The 12990-nt window shown below is 47.2% G+C and overlaps 5 protein-coding genes across 8 annotated transcripts; 2 read left to right on the top strand and 3 right to left on the bottom strand.

Moving 5' to 3' along the window:
• Positions 1–43: 43 nt before the first annotated feature.
• LOC4802853 (stabilizer of axonemal microtubules 1) lies at positions 44–2198 on the top strand. 3 transcript variants are annotated; one of them, XM_015182651.2, is made up of 4 exons: positions 44–231; positions 284–1261; positions 1319–1781; positions 1844–2198. In XM_015182651.2, exons 2-4 carry the CDS (start codon positions 296–298, stop codon positions 1900–1902), a joined length of 1488 nt encoding a protein of 495 aa, XP_015038137.1. In that variant the 5' UTR covers positions 44–231; positions 284–295; the 3' UTR covers positions 1903–2198. The 3 variants fall into 3 exon arrangements, with proteins under 3 accessions (XP_015038137.1, XP_033237150.1, XP_001359688.2); XM_033381259.1 differs by having other exon boundaries at positions 278–1261; XM_001359651.4 differs by having other exon boundaries at positions 45–231; positions 287–1261.
• A 1272-nt stretch (positions 2199–3470) lies between these two features.
• Positions 3471–6724, bottom strand: LOC4802852 (zinc finger protein 84). The gene is made up of 5 exons (XM_001359650.4): positions 6455–6724; positions 5978–6393; positions 4985–5921; positions 4333–4920; positions 3471–4271 (listed from the first exon to the last, which is right to left on the bottom strand). The coding sequence occupies exons 1-5, from the start codon at positions 6590–6592 to the stop codon at positions 3519–3521; spliced, it is 2832 nt and encodes a 943-aa protein (XP_001359687.3). The 5' UTR covers positions 6593–6724; the 3' UTR covers positions 3471–3518.
• Positions 6725–6794: 70 nt separating this feature from the next.
• On the bottom strand, positions 6795–8038 carry Taf12 (TATA-box binding protein associated factor 12). 2 transcript variants are annotated; one of them, XM_015182650.2, is made up of 3 exons: positions 7934–8038; positions 7296–7745; positions 6795–7233 (listed from the first exon to the last, which is right to left on the bottom strand). In XM_015182650.2, exons 2-3 carry the CDS (start codon positions 7536–7538, stop codon positions 6913–6915), a joined length of 564 nt encoding a protein of 187 aa, XP_015038136.1. In that variant the 5' UTR covers positions 7539–7745; positions 7934–8038; the 3' UTR covers positions 6795–6912. The 2 variants fall into 2 exon arrangements, with proteins under 2 accessions (XP_015038136.1, XP_001359686.2); XM_001359649.4 differs by having other exon boundaries at positions 7296–7509; positions 7934–8022.
• A 49-nt stretch (positions 8039–8087) lies between these two features.
• On the top strand, positions 8088–9259 carry Ho (Heme oxygenase). Its single transcript, XM_001359648.4, has 3 exons — positions 8088–8319; positions 8381–8886; positions 8950–9259. The coding sequence occupies exons 1-3, from the start codon at positions 8163–8165 to the stop codon at positions 9175–9177; spliced, it is 891 nt and encodes a 296-aa protein (XP_001359685.3). The 5' UTR covers positions 8088–8162; the 3' UTR covers positions 9178–9259.
• On the bottom strand, positions 9232–12875 carry LOC4802848 (uncharacterized). The gene is made up of 7 exons (XM_033376502.1): positions 12347–12875; positions 11502–12016; positions 10876–11435; positions 10599–10813; positions 10037–10536; positions 9603–9969; positions 9232–9531 (listed from the first exon to the last, which is right to left on the bottom strand). The coding sequence occupies exons 1-7, from the start codon at positions 12873–12875 to the stop codon at positions 9302–9304; spliced, it is 2916 nt and encodes a 971-aa protein (XP_033232393.1). The 3' UTR covers positions 9232–9301.
• Between the last annotated feature and the right edge of the window lie 115 nt (positions 12876–12990).

Genomic DNA, 12990 nt, shown 5'->3' with positions numbered 1-12990 from the left:
AACGTCACTCTGTACTACTCTTTCTCAGTACTATCTGTATCCCCAGTCTGTGTGTAACATATATTCGTCGTGAATATCTGAACAAAATTAATTTTTAGTCGTTCCGAATGTTTTAAGTGTGATCTGCAACTGTTCTCCGCTCGGGCAAGCAAAATTAATTCCTTTGACAAGTGCCCCGTGCCCCGAGCCCCGTGCCCCGTCCCACGTAGTGCAACATAAACAACACAAGCTGTAAGTTCTGAGATTACGCCGCTGTCTGCCACATTTAACAAATCAGATTTAGCAGACCACTGCTATGTCGGGCGACTGCAACACATACTGCCCGAACGTGTGCGATCCTTGCCAGGCGCCCACCGACTTCACCCCCTGTCCACCCAATTCGTCGTGCCCGCCATGCGATTGCGGGGACTACAACGGCTGCTGCTACCAGCAGCCGGCGCGCGTCAGACCCATTCTGCCGGTTTCCAACTTCATGCGCTCGACGGCGCCTCTAGATACGGACACCATCTACCGACGCTCGTACTACGGCAACTGCGGGGACAACTTGCGAGCCCGTCCAATCTTGCCGTGCTCCCAGATCCGGACCAGCACCGCACCACTCGAGAAGTGTACGGTGCAGAAGCTGTCGTTTATGCCGCCCTGCCCGGGCCAGCGCACCAGGCCGATCAGACCCATGGAGAGCGGGCTACGCTTCGAGGGACCCATCTACGCTATGACCTCCCAGAAGCACGACTACGTGCCCAAGGGTGTGGCGAAGCGGGAGCCCATCAAGCCGGCCGGGGCCATCTGCACCTCGTCCGCTCCCATGGAGCGCTGCACCATTCAGAAGCTGTCGTACATGCCGATCGACGTCTGCCAGAATCCGCCGCCCAAGGCCGTGCCCCAGGAATCGCACTACTGCAAGCCGAGCGGCCCGCTGGAGCGCTGCACCATACAGAAGCTGTCGTACATGCCGGTTTGCCTGCCGGCCAAGGAGCCCACTCCCTGGGCGGACAAGATCCGGTGCGTGCCACCGCGCTACCAGAACATCTGCACAACCTACAACCTGAGCTACATGCCCAACTGCAATCCGGGACGCACTGCACCGGTGATGCCGGTATCCAATTTACGCTTCCTTGGCAACGATCCCTCTGCCGGGAACACTGTCTACAAGCTTAGCTACATGCCAGTCGATGCCACGCGCACCAAGCCCACGCCGATCCTGCCCAGGGACACCTTCTGTCGTCCCACCGGCCCACTGGAGCGATGCACCATACAAAAGGTGGGTATATTTTAGTCTCCAGCTTGAATAGTAATACTAATACTGGCTCTCCTTCAGCTCTCCTATCAGCCAAATTGTGCTGAACGCACTGCGCCCATTCGACCCATGGAAAATGGACTGCGCTTCGATGGGCCCATGTACGCCATGACCACCCAGAAGCACGACTTTGTGCCGAAGCCGCACGTGCGCCGATCCCCCATTATGCCGAGCTCGGCCTTCTGTCGTCCCAGCGGCGCCATGGAACGCTGCACGGTCAACAAGCTGTCGTACATGCCGGTGGATGTCACTTGCTTCCCGCGGCCAGAGGCCGTCGTACCCAGAGCCGGGTTCTGCCGCAACGAGGGACCAGTGGAGAACTGTACTACATACAAGCTGAGCTACTTGCCGAATTGCCTTCCGCCCAAGGAGCCGTTGCCCTGGGCTCGTTACACCTCCTACTGTCGCCCCAGCGGACCCATTGAGAAGTGTACCATCCAGAAGCTTAGCTATGGGCCCCCGGGTGCCTTTTCGCGTTGTGGCGGTGAGTCAGTCGGCAGGCGCTTGTGTCTTTTCATCTGGCTAACTAAAACTGATCTTTTGCAGGACCCTGTGGAAATGGCGCCGGCGATGCTGGTTGCTTCCCGAAAGCTGGCATTTGCTAAGCCGGAGGTACTTTTTGCCCCCCACCAAACCCATTCTCTATGTTAAATGTTTAAGCAAATTGTAATCAGCCCAATGGTAGCTTGCCACCCTATGCAGCACATAAGAAGAACGGAACTGCCAAAGATGCACGCACCATCACGCCACCCCCTCACACCACACACACAGCACAGTATTTGTCAACTATTTTCGGCGATTTGCTCTGGTCCCAATGATCGCTGCCCAAAATTGCAAGTGTTAGATTGTTCGACTTGCGTGTTACCAGTGTTGTCTTTCTCAAATTAAAGTATTCAAATAACCACGGGGGCCAAGAAATGGTCCCTAAATCAAATGACTCGTTTTTTTATTATTTGGGGGTCTTCTGGCATGATTTCATTGCCCACGCCCAGGGATACATATAGCATACAGGAAAGAACATCATGGTTTTTGCGAAAATCGTAAAAAAGGGATGTCCATTTTCCTATCTAAGGATCAAGGATTTTCTTCCGCTCCCAGGAAGCCATCGCATGCCTTGATCGGCCAACAAATAACGGAAATATTTAAATATTTTTAGCTGGGGAAAATGTCCTTGACCCTTGGTCCTTGAAAAGGACTCAGCAAAACAGGAATAATTTTCCGATCACAGGAAGCCATCGCAAGCCTAAATTGACCCACAAATAGACGAGAAAACTAAATATATATGGCTTATCCTTATGCAAGGATCAAGGATACTCCTTCGATCACAGGATGCCATCGCACGTCCCGATCGGCCAACAAATAACGGAGAAAATTAAACTTTTTTAGCTTGGGAAAATATCCTTGATCCTTGGTCCTTGCAAAGGACTCCGTAAGAACAGGGACATTTTTCCGATCACAAGGAGCCATCGCACGTCCCGATCGGCCCACGAATAACGGAGAAAAGAAAAAAACAAAACTGGCCTGTTGTTGTTGTGTCCCAATTGTTGTACAACAACAACCCTGATTTTGCCGCCGCTCAAATCAGAAATTTCGGACTGGGATACCAGGCCAACAGAAATCAGCAGTAAGCAACTCTAGAAAGTGGGGAAAATTTTGTGGTGCATACTTTCGGGGGCTAAAAAAGCAGCGACCTTCTGCTGATTTATGTTGGCCTGGTATCCCAGACCAAAATTTCTGATTTGAGCGGCGGCAAAATCAGGGTTGTTGTTGTACAACAATTGGGACACAACAACATCAGGCCAGTTTACTTTTCGTGTTTTCTCCGATATTCGTGGGCCGATCGGGACGTGCGATGGCTCCTTGTGATCGGAAAAATGTCCGTTCTTACGGAGTCCTTTGAAAGGACCAAGGATCAAGGATATTTTCCCCAGCTAAAAAAGTTTAATTTTCTCCATTACTTGTTGGCCGATCGGGACGTGCGATGGCATCCTGTGATCGGAAGAGTATCCTTGATCCTTGCATAAGGATAATCCATATATATTAAGTTTTCTCCTCTATTTGTGGGTCAATTTAGGTGTGCGATGACTTCCTGAAACCGAAAAAATTTCCCTACTTTGATAGTCCTTATCAAGGACCAAGGATATTTTCCCACATTTAAAATAAAAAACAGGTCTGCAGATATCCGTCGAATAAATGATGCATTTATTATTTAATTATTAAATTATGGCAAACTCCAATCGAAATGGCGGCGCATTAGGCGATGCTTCTCCAGTGTGATGTTTTGAATGAAGCGCTCGCCACAGGTGCCGCAGATAAATGGACATTCGCCTGTGTGCTGCTGCAAATGGAGCTTCAGATCTTTGGCTTGCCGGTAGCTCTTCTCGCAGTACGTGCACTTGTGCGGCTTCAATCCGCTGTGGGTGAGCATGTGGCGGGTCAGTTTGTCGGACCGGGCAAAGTCCTTGCCACAAACTGTGCAGTGGAATGGTTTCTCCCCCGTGTGCATCCTGCGATGCGAAGCCATCTCCGAGTGTCTCGGGAAAGCCATTTCACATAGATCACATTTAAAGGGCTTCTCGCCGGTGTGGCGTCGCATGTGGGTAACCAGAGCAGCAGCCGACCGTGTTTCTCTGCCGCAAAGCGAGCAAAGGAATCTCTTGATCGCATCCTTGCGCTTTCGATCCCCGTTTACGTGAACGTCCCGAATGTGGTTGTTCAATCGCGACTTCATTTGATAGGTGCGATCACAGTGCGGGCATTGCAGCAGCTGGACCCCGTCCTCTGTGGCGACCATATCGGCAAGACCACCTGTCGGCTTTGGAGCTGCTTTGGTGCTTTCGGAGACCTCGCTGTGCTGGAGCCGCACGTGCTTATCCCTATTCTCAGGCCACATAAATTTATAGGTGCACTTGCTGCATGCATGCTTCTTCTCTGTGCTGCTGCACTGCCCTAGAAGATGATGGTCCATAATATTCTGAAAATGAGAAGCTTTGAGAGTTTAAATTATACAATGGCTGTATGGCCAAAAAACATACCTTGGACACACACTTAAAAACGCATTTATCACACTCATGAGGCATTTTGTCGAAGCGGTGCATGGTCCGTTGATGTTGGATCATTTCAAATTTGCGCTTGCACTGGACACTGCAAAGCTCACAGACGTAGGGAGGACGGTTGCCAGAGCCCAGTCCAGTTTGTACTTCGTCCTCTGTTTCCGAATCCTCAAGCTGCATCTCGAAGCCGGATTCATTGGTTATGGAGTAGTTATGCGGGGAATCGTAGCTATGGTGCAGCGAGAGAGACAGCTTTAGTTCCAGTTGAATGTGGGCGCGCAAATCTGTAATGCGGTCAAAATCCAGGTTGCAAATTTTGCAGGTAATGCGCTTGGCACCATTTCGCTTCGATGTGGCTGCTATCAGGGTCTCGGCCAACGGAATGTCCTGCTCCTTGAGCCCGTGACGCTTTAGATGTTTCACCAGGTAGTCATGGCGATAGAACTTGCGCGTACACCACTGACACGGAATGAGCTTCGATTCCTCAGCGTGAGCGCTGAGTAAATGAACAGTCAGGGATTTTTTCTTGTCAAAAACACGCTTGCATTGGGAACATTCAAACGTTTGATTCTGCAAGCAGCAAAATAACGTAACATAACAATAGGAGGAATAAAAGTAATTTTGAGGGGCTTACAGCGATTCGATGCTCTCGGAAGTGGGCTCGCAGGTTGTGCTTCCACCGGAACCGCAGTGGGCACTTGTGGCAAAGGAATCGCTTTTGAGAATTTCTGCACTGTGACTCATTGTGATGCCTTAGCATTTGCAAGCTGACGAAGCGCCCATCGCAACGGCCGCAAACATGAGGGGCTTCAGACCAGCTGTGCGTCTGACGCTGGTGATCGTAGAGTTGATACTTCCTTGTGAACCTCTGTTGGCACAGCTCGCAGCTGTAGTGGGCCTTTCTAGTTTTTCGCTTCTTCTGTTGATCTTCGGACTCCACGTCCAGCTCACTATCAGTGTCAGAGCTGTCTAGGTTCATTTCATAGCCACACTGATTGGTTATTGAATAAAAGCGATGGTAAATGCCGCCTGCCAAATCTTTGCGGATCAAGTCAATTAATTGATCCTCGCCAACATCCTTGGCATCGGATCTATCGGGATAGAACAACTCCGCCAACTCATTGGGTTCCATATTCGGGCGCACTCCCAAGGTAACAATTTCCGGATGCTCCTCCAAATGGCGTCGCAGGTCCGCAATCTTGTTGTACTGACTCTGACAGATCATGCATTCGATGAGCTTGTAACCATGCGGTTTGCAAAGATTTAGATCCACAGACTTTGCCTTTTTATGCTCACTTATATTAGCCGAGCGCTTGGAATTTCGATGTACTTTGAGATGCATTTCCAAGGCATCACTGCTATTAAATTTCCGGATGCAGAGTGAACAGGAGAACCAACGCGATTCCGGCTTATGAGACCTGATTTGATGTCGTTTCAGATAATCGGCTCGTTTGAAGCTCTTTGGGCATTCATTGCACTTGTAAATCGACAGGTTTAAGCTTCGCAGGGCATCGCCATTTCCCGTCTTCCATTTCTGTATGCGCTGGCCCAGTGGCAAGTTATCCAGCGAGCTGCAAAACATAGACATCAGTTATATTAGCTTTTTAGAAGGAAGTCTCCCACATACTCTTCGTCCTCAAAGTCCGACTCGGCTTCGTCATCTCCATGCTTTTCTATACTGGCCTGGACAGTTTCCTGCTTGACAGAATCGATCATTATTAGAGGATCAACAGATTTCTTGCTGTCGAAATCTTTTTCGTCTGGACTCTCTTCTGGGACCATTTCAGGTAACCCAGAGCAATTTATGTCTGTTTCAGTTTTCCCTCCATCCTCATCCTCCGTTTCTAGTTTCACCATCACATGCTGCTCCGCACATAGTTCCATAGGCGTTTCTTGCAAGCAGTCGGTACCGTTTTTTAGGTGCTTCAGCAATAGTTCATTGGCGGCCAGCGCCTGCCTCACATAGCAATAGGCTCCCATTAATTTCTTGGTGCAACTGCTGCACAAACACTGTGGAAGCCTCTGGTTACCAGATGTGTCCAGCTGCAGAAGAGATTTCAAACATGGCTTATATATTTACATAAAACACATATGTGGAGCTTACATTAATATTTATGTCGGTGAGCTCGCTCAAGATGTCCGAAAGCAATTTGTCTGGATATTTTTTTGTGGGAGTGGCCAGCTTCAGAAGATTATCAGCATCTGTCGAATCGCAGGTCCGACAAACTACCGGCAGCTTCATTATAGATATTGTCGGGTTTTCTTCTTCAATTTTTAATGTTTTTGTGCAAAATCAGAAATAAGTGGACAATAAGTCGCGCACGATATACGGTCTCACCCGCATAAATATACCGAAAAATACGTCACAGTTTCAAAATATACTGACGAATCATTTGTATTCAATTCCATCAAGGTGGATGACCTAGAGAGGGTCGTAAAATACGTGTAAAATCAAGAATGCACTTTTATTTAGTTTGTTAGAATGGGAGTAACTTTCTTCTTATACTACTTCGGAGCTTAAAAAAATTGGTGGCATGTATGGAGCATGCAACGAAAGCCGGGCTAGTACTTTTTAATCGTTTTCCTAATGAGGGCCAAGCGTTGCTTATGCGCTTCTGTGACTGCGGCGCGTTTATACGGACGCAGTTCGTCTGTACCGAATCCGGGTATCCACATGTTGTACTTTCGCTCGAAATGCAATTGAACATCTCGCACCTCAATTTTGTTGGACTTTCTGTGTTTCGCAAATGCGCTGGTTGACTTAACCGTGTCCTCGACAAAATCATCTATTATCTGCAGCAACAGCTCCTCTACGTCTTCGTCCAATTGCGTGGTGGTGTCCACTTCTTTAACCAATTCCGTAAGACGTGGCTTTGTCAGCATCTGAAAAGGAATCCGAGATTCAGTATCCAATCAACTTGTCTGGATACAATGAACGTGCTTACTGGTGTGCTTTCACCTCCGGCTGAGGCTGTATGATTGGATGTCTTTCCACTACCACCACCTGAACCAGTCGCTGTGCCCGCGCTTGTGCCACCGTTTTGTGAAGATGAGTTGCTGTTGTTCGTCATGGGACTGTGCTGAGAGGGCGAGGCCATTGAGCTGTTGCGATGGCCGCTGTTAGAAGTGGTGTAGTTATTGTGTTCGGCGTCGCCGTTGCTATCGAAAGTGGTAAAGAGATCCGACATTGCTTTTTGATTTTCTTCAAAATCTTTTAAGTGTACGTATTCTATCGTTCTATCAAAGCAACTGTTGGATACGGCGTAGGAGGTGTGCGTGGAAAGGAGGAAAAATAAATAGCAGGCGTGGGGAGGTGGGGCGAAAAGAAGAGTGTGTGTGTGTGGTGCCAGGGCCAAAGCGGTGTGTGGTTTCTAGTGTTCTTGTTGCTTCTTAAACTGCAATTGGTGTTAATACATGTGTGTTTTGTGAGTACAATGAAAGTAAAAGGTTTGTTAAATGTTGTTTTGTGTTCAGACATATTAGCCTGCATTAGCCTCTACGGAAGAGATTTTCCACCCAGATGGTAGAATTTTCCATCAACTGAACAGTGGCTTACGCCACATGAATATCCAGCAACACTTACTTTGATTGCTAAATAAAAACTTGGCTTATTCTAGTATTTTTACAATTTATTAAAAAAAAACTATGCACTAAAATATAGAGTGTGGCCGGCTTTTGGAATACAGAAAATACCAAAGAAATCGAAAACCGATAAACCGAGCAAAAACAGGGATGATATTTTGTACACAGATTTTTTAAAACAAAGACGTCGTAATATAAAATTATTTTTTATTTTTTGAGAACTGCGCAAAATGTCAACGGTCGAGGAACACTCAGCGGATAACAAGGCCGGAGAAGACCTGGGCGATGACGGGTATGTGGATATGACGTTCACAAAGGAACTGAGAAAAGCAACAAAAGATGTGCATAATCTGACCGACGTTCTGGTAAATGCAAAATTCGCCTTCGGTATGTTCGATTTTGGACAGGAGTCAGTTGATATGCCTGTTAAAATGCGTGTTTTTTTCAGCCCTTTCGGACGATGAAGTTTGGTACGATGGCCTTTTAGCTTTCTACGAGCTATACAAGTTCTTTGAGACCCGTCTGCCGGAGCGCTTGTTGCCAAAGGAGCTGCATAGAGCCGAGGCATTCGAAAGGGACTTTGCCTATTTCTACGGTGCCAACTGGAAGGACACATATGAGCCGCGGCCCGTTGTCAAGAAATATCTAGAACACTTGGAGAAGGTGTCGGCCCAGAACGAGCTCCTTCTCTTTGCTTATGCGTATCAAATGTACATGGCACTTATGTCAGGCGGCCAAATGCTGCAAAAGAAGCGAATGATTGCACGCAAGCTGTGGATTTTCCCCAAGGGTGACAAGGAGGAGCAACAGAAGCAGGCTGAGGCAGATGCCGAGGTAGCTACTGCAAATGCTGCTTCCATTGGTATGGATAAGGAAGACTTGGAGGCGCGCCCAATGCCAGCTCAGGTCACGATTTGTCCACCTGGCTGTGAGGCCACATTCTTTCCAGTCAAAGTCAGTATTGGGGTTTTAAATTGTGTTGTACCTCATACTACATGTAACTACTTTATTCCCCAGATTAATGTACTGAAGGCAAAGCTACGGCGCGTGTTTAACAGCCAGTATGGCTCTTTTGATGACGAGTTGCGGGCTGCATTTATAGAAGAGAGTCGGAATGTGTTCCGCCTCAATCTAGAAGTGGTTCGTACAATTAAAGGCGTGAATCGAGCTAATCTGAAGAAGCTGGCTATCGCAGCTATCTTTATATCAAGCATATATTTGGCCATCAAGTTAGCTACTAAGTAGGGCGAAGTCTTACCTGCTTTTGCTTCTGCTGCTGATATTTTAGTATTGTGATCATCAGATATAAAAAGTATATAATATCTAATATCTTGTTTCTGTAGTAAATATTAATATTGAATCTTATGTGTTATTCAGTTTTTCCGGGGGTTTCCACAGAATCCACTACAAAATCGAGCAGCCCGCGTCTATTTAGCCATGGCATAATACGCTCAACGTTGGCTCTGTATCGTTCATTGCTCATTAGCTCTGATCTCAAGACATCGGATTCAGGATTATCGCCAAAGATGGCTTCTGGTGTAAAGTTGTCATCGGCTTTGTTCAGGCAAATGGATAGCGTACTCACCACAGTGCCGACCGCTGGAAAAGTACACAAGTGAGATTTAATTGACCATATATATAGAGTAGTACGCCGACTGGCCAAGACGTACCAAAAATGGGATGCTGTATCAGAATGAAGTGTAGTTCCTTAAGTGTGGGAACAAAGCCGGAGTATTTCAAGAGTTTGGCGTGTTCCACCAAATTTTGATGATACCATCTGATGAGATAATCAAACTGATCAACTTTAATATCCAACTGGGTGGAGCTCATTATGAAATAATATAGATCCTGGGCTGGGTTCCCGTACTGCGAGACCTGATGATCTAGTAAATAGGTTTCCTCGACTTGTCCGTCCGCATTGTATTTGAACATGATGTTGTTCACCCAGGCATCCCCATGGTTGAGTACATTGAACTCCTTCTCATTGAACTTGGAATCTTTAATGACTTCCGCCACATGGGCATCCAAAATGGATGGCTGCAGCGAGAGAGAGAAAGAGAAGAGAGTGAGTTTGGTAATTGGCCAATGAGAAATCTTCTGTTACCAGCTTATGCATATATTCATCAGCTCCATCAAACTTGGCCACTACATCCAAAAACTTGTCCCTGTTCTGGGCAAACATGGGCTTCAATATCTCCGCCGTTTTCTCGGTAAAGATGCCTTTATGGCAGAGCGCGGGGTAGGGTCCATTGAGGTCCTTGTACTGGAGTGAAGCTGCATGCCATTGAGCCAGCTTTTTCAGCGCACACTTGCTATGTTCCAAGTCCATACCCTTCATCCGATCGCACATCTTGAATCCTCTTGCCTGCAGATTTTCGAGAATCAGATACTCTGTATCTGCTGTGACCGGCTTGCTCAGTCTATAGGACTTCGGACTGAACGTAACTGCTAGGCCTGCGTCCCTATAGAGTGCCTCGAAGCCGGGCACATATTTGTCGTACACCATAATCTCCTTGGGAAATAGGTTGAAGTCGGCCAAGTTAATCATATCACTAGCTGCCACTTGTGTTTTCAGGATATACGAGTAGCTCTTGGCGCTTTTATCTGATAAAAGATTGTAGTAATTATAGTATAAACAATATGTGTGCTAGCAATACTTTACAGACCTTTTAGCTGTACGTTGATGTCAACTTTGAGCAGTTTGGAGGCATAGTTGTCGCCTGGTTTGGTTGCCAATTCCGAACAACCGCTCACAATGCTCTCGAACTCTGGATCTGTGGCGGCAATAATATCACTAAAGTCGTCTACAGTTAGCCAGTCCAAGATCACGTTAGAGGATTTGGGCTGCAAGGGCAACGGATCTTCATTCTGTATCGGCTGGCTGCGAAATGTAACAAAAATCATCCTCTCAACTGACTTCATCCATCCATTTATAGTACTCACTCTACGTCCAAGAGACCACGATTGTCCAGCCAAGGTAGTATCTGCTCGATATAGCTGCGGTAGCGTGGGTTCGAGTACAAGAGGTTTTTGAAGTTGGCGGCTGCTTCGGTGCCACCCATGAAATTCTCGAATGTGGCACCCTCAGTGGGATCCAAGAGCACGACAGGCAGCACGGTTATCGAGGAGTACAACGCCCATTCTCCGTACTTATAAAACTGCATGTGGAGCTCCCGGAGCGATGGCTGGCGTCCTGTAAAGCCCAGCAGATCTAGATGTTTGGTTAGCTGATCGTGGTAGTGCTTTACAAAGAAGTCGAAATATGCCAACTTGTAGTCTATGTGCACGGAAGTGATGATAAAGTAGAAGAGGTCCTGGACCGGGGATCCGTATTTCGGATTTTGGAAGTCCACAAACACCATATCTTCTATTTCTCCGTTGGGGTCGAGCTTGAACAGCAAGTTATTCGTCCAGCAATCGCCGTGACTCAAAACATTAAACTCCGAGGGATCGTATTCGCTTAGCTTCACAAACTCCGTGACAAATTGCGAAAATGTTTTGGTCTGTAAGAATACAGTGTTAGGTACATCGTACGATTAAATTTGTACCCAATTTATTGTTCGACTCACGAGCTTGTCCCGGTACTTCTCGCCATCCTTCAGGTCCTTCAGATGTTCCATAAATGTAATTTGGAAGGCGCCAAGCATTCCGTCCATAAAGGCTTTTATGGCATCTTTATTTGCTCCGAAAATACCATTCATCAATGTATCTGGATAAGGCCCATACACCTGAATCATCATTGCAGTGGCCGCATGGTATTGAGCCATTTTTCGCAGGACAAATTTGGTTTGTTCCAAGTTCAGGCACTCCAGACGATTCAAATTCTTGAAGCCGTCCTGTCCCAGATCGTTCATGAGCACGGTATAGGCCAGCTTGGGCTCCTGGCTGGGGTCCAGTCTGTGGGCTCGTGGTGCCAATGCCACTTCCATTCCCTTGACCCTGTACAGCTCTTCCAGTTTCGGCAATATATCGATGTAAGCCATATTCTCAAGTTTGAAAAAGTTTGCCATGGCCAGCATTTGCTCCATTTGAGGGGTGTTATGGGGCACCTTCATCATGAAGGATTTGTGCTTAGTACTTTTGTCTGGAAAAGGGAAAGGGCGATATGTAACGAAAGAATATTTGCCTGAAAAACTACTCTAATTACATTGCACCTTCAAGTACAATCAAATTGGTCAGTCATTGTTAGATGGCTAATGCGAGCCAGCTACGGCAAGCAATACCTATTATCATTGTGAAATACCAACAGCGGACTTTTATTGTGCCAATGTTATAAGTAAATTGAAGATATTTTACGATTAGTTATCGCAGTCCGAACCGAACACAAACACCGACAAACAGTAATTACGTATCGTGAGTTATAGGCTATAATCTATTTTTAGGTACGTTTATATCGGGCTCAGGTAGTACTCACCATCGAGCTCCACATCGATGCTGATTCTCAGCATCAGAGTGGCGTAGTTCTCTCCGGGGGACATGGCGGGCCTAGCGCGGAAGCTAAGTATCTTCGAAAAGTGAGGAACACTCGCAGCAAGTATGTTCACAAATTGCGTCTCATTCAGCCAATTTGGCACCAAAGAAGTGCCGTCGGGAATTGTTGTTTCGCTGGGGCTGGAGATGGGGATGGTGCTGGGGCTGGGGCTGGGGCTGGGGCTGTGTGTTTCGTCAGATTTCATCTGTGGCACCGCGGTGGGTGTCGGGGATGTCGTCTGGGGTGGGCTCTGGTTCTCGGATTGTGGAGGTGTCACCTCATAGCTACGCTTCGGCTTGGAATTTCGTAGACCCATTGTGGAGGTGTAGGTGTACGTTGACTCTTTGTTCGAATAGGGATCGAGGTTTGTGTGCGTCCGTCCAACTGTGCGAACGTCTAGGGACTGATATTTGACTGCAAATATCAGCACCGTGCTTAGTTTCGTCGCACAAATCACTGGCTCAGTGGACATCGCCGATAGCTCGCACTGTTGATAACTACAAGTATTATAGTCTATTGTTTTATCAGTGCCGCACGAGTGATAGTGCTGGGAATTGAGTGAATGTGATCCGAACCTCACCTCTAAT

Source organism: Drosophila pseudoobscura, chromosome 2 (genome assembly GCF_009870125.1).
Source record: "Drosophila pseudoobscura strain MV-25-SWS-2005 chromosome 2, UCI_Dpse_MV25, whole genome shotgun sequence".
NCBI lineage: Eukaryota > Metazoa > Arthropoda > Insecta > Diptera > Drosophilidae > Drosophila > Drosophila pseudoobscura.
This window is presented reverse-complemented; position numbering and strand designations above follow the sequence as displayed.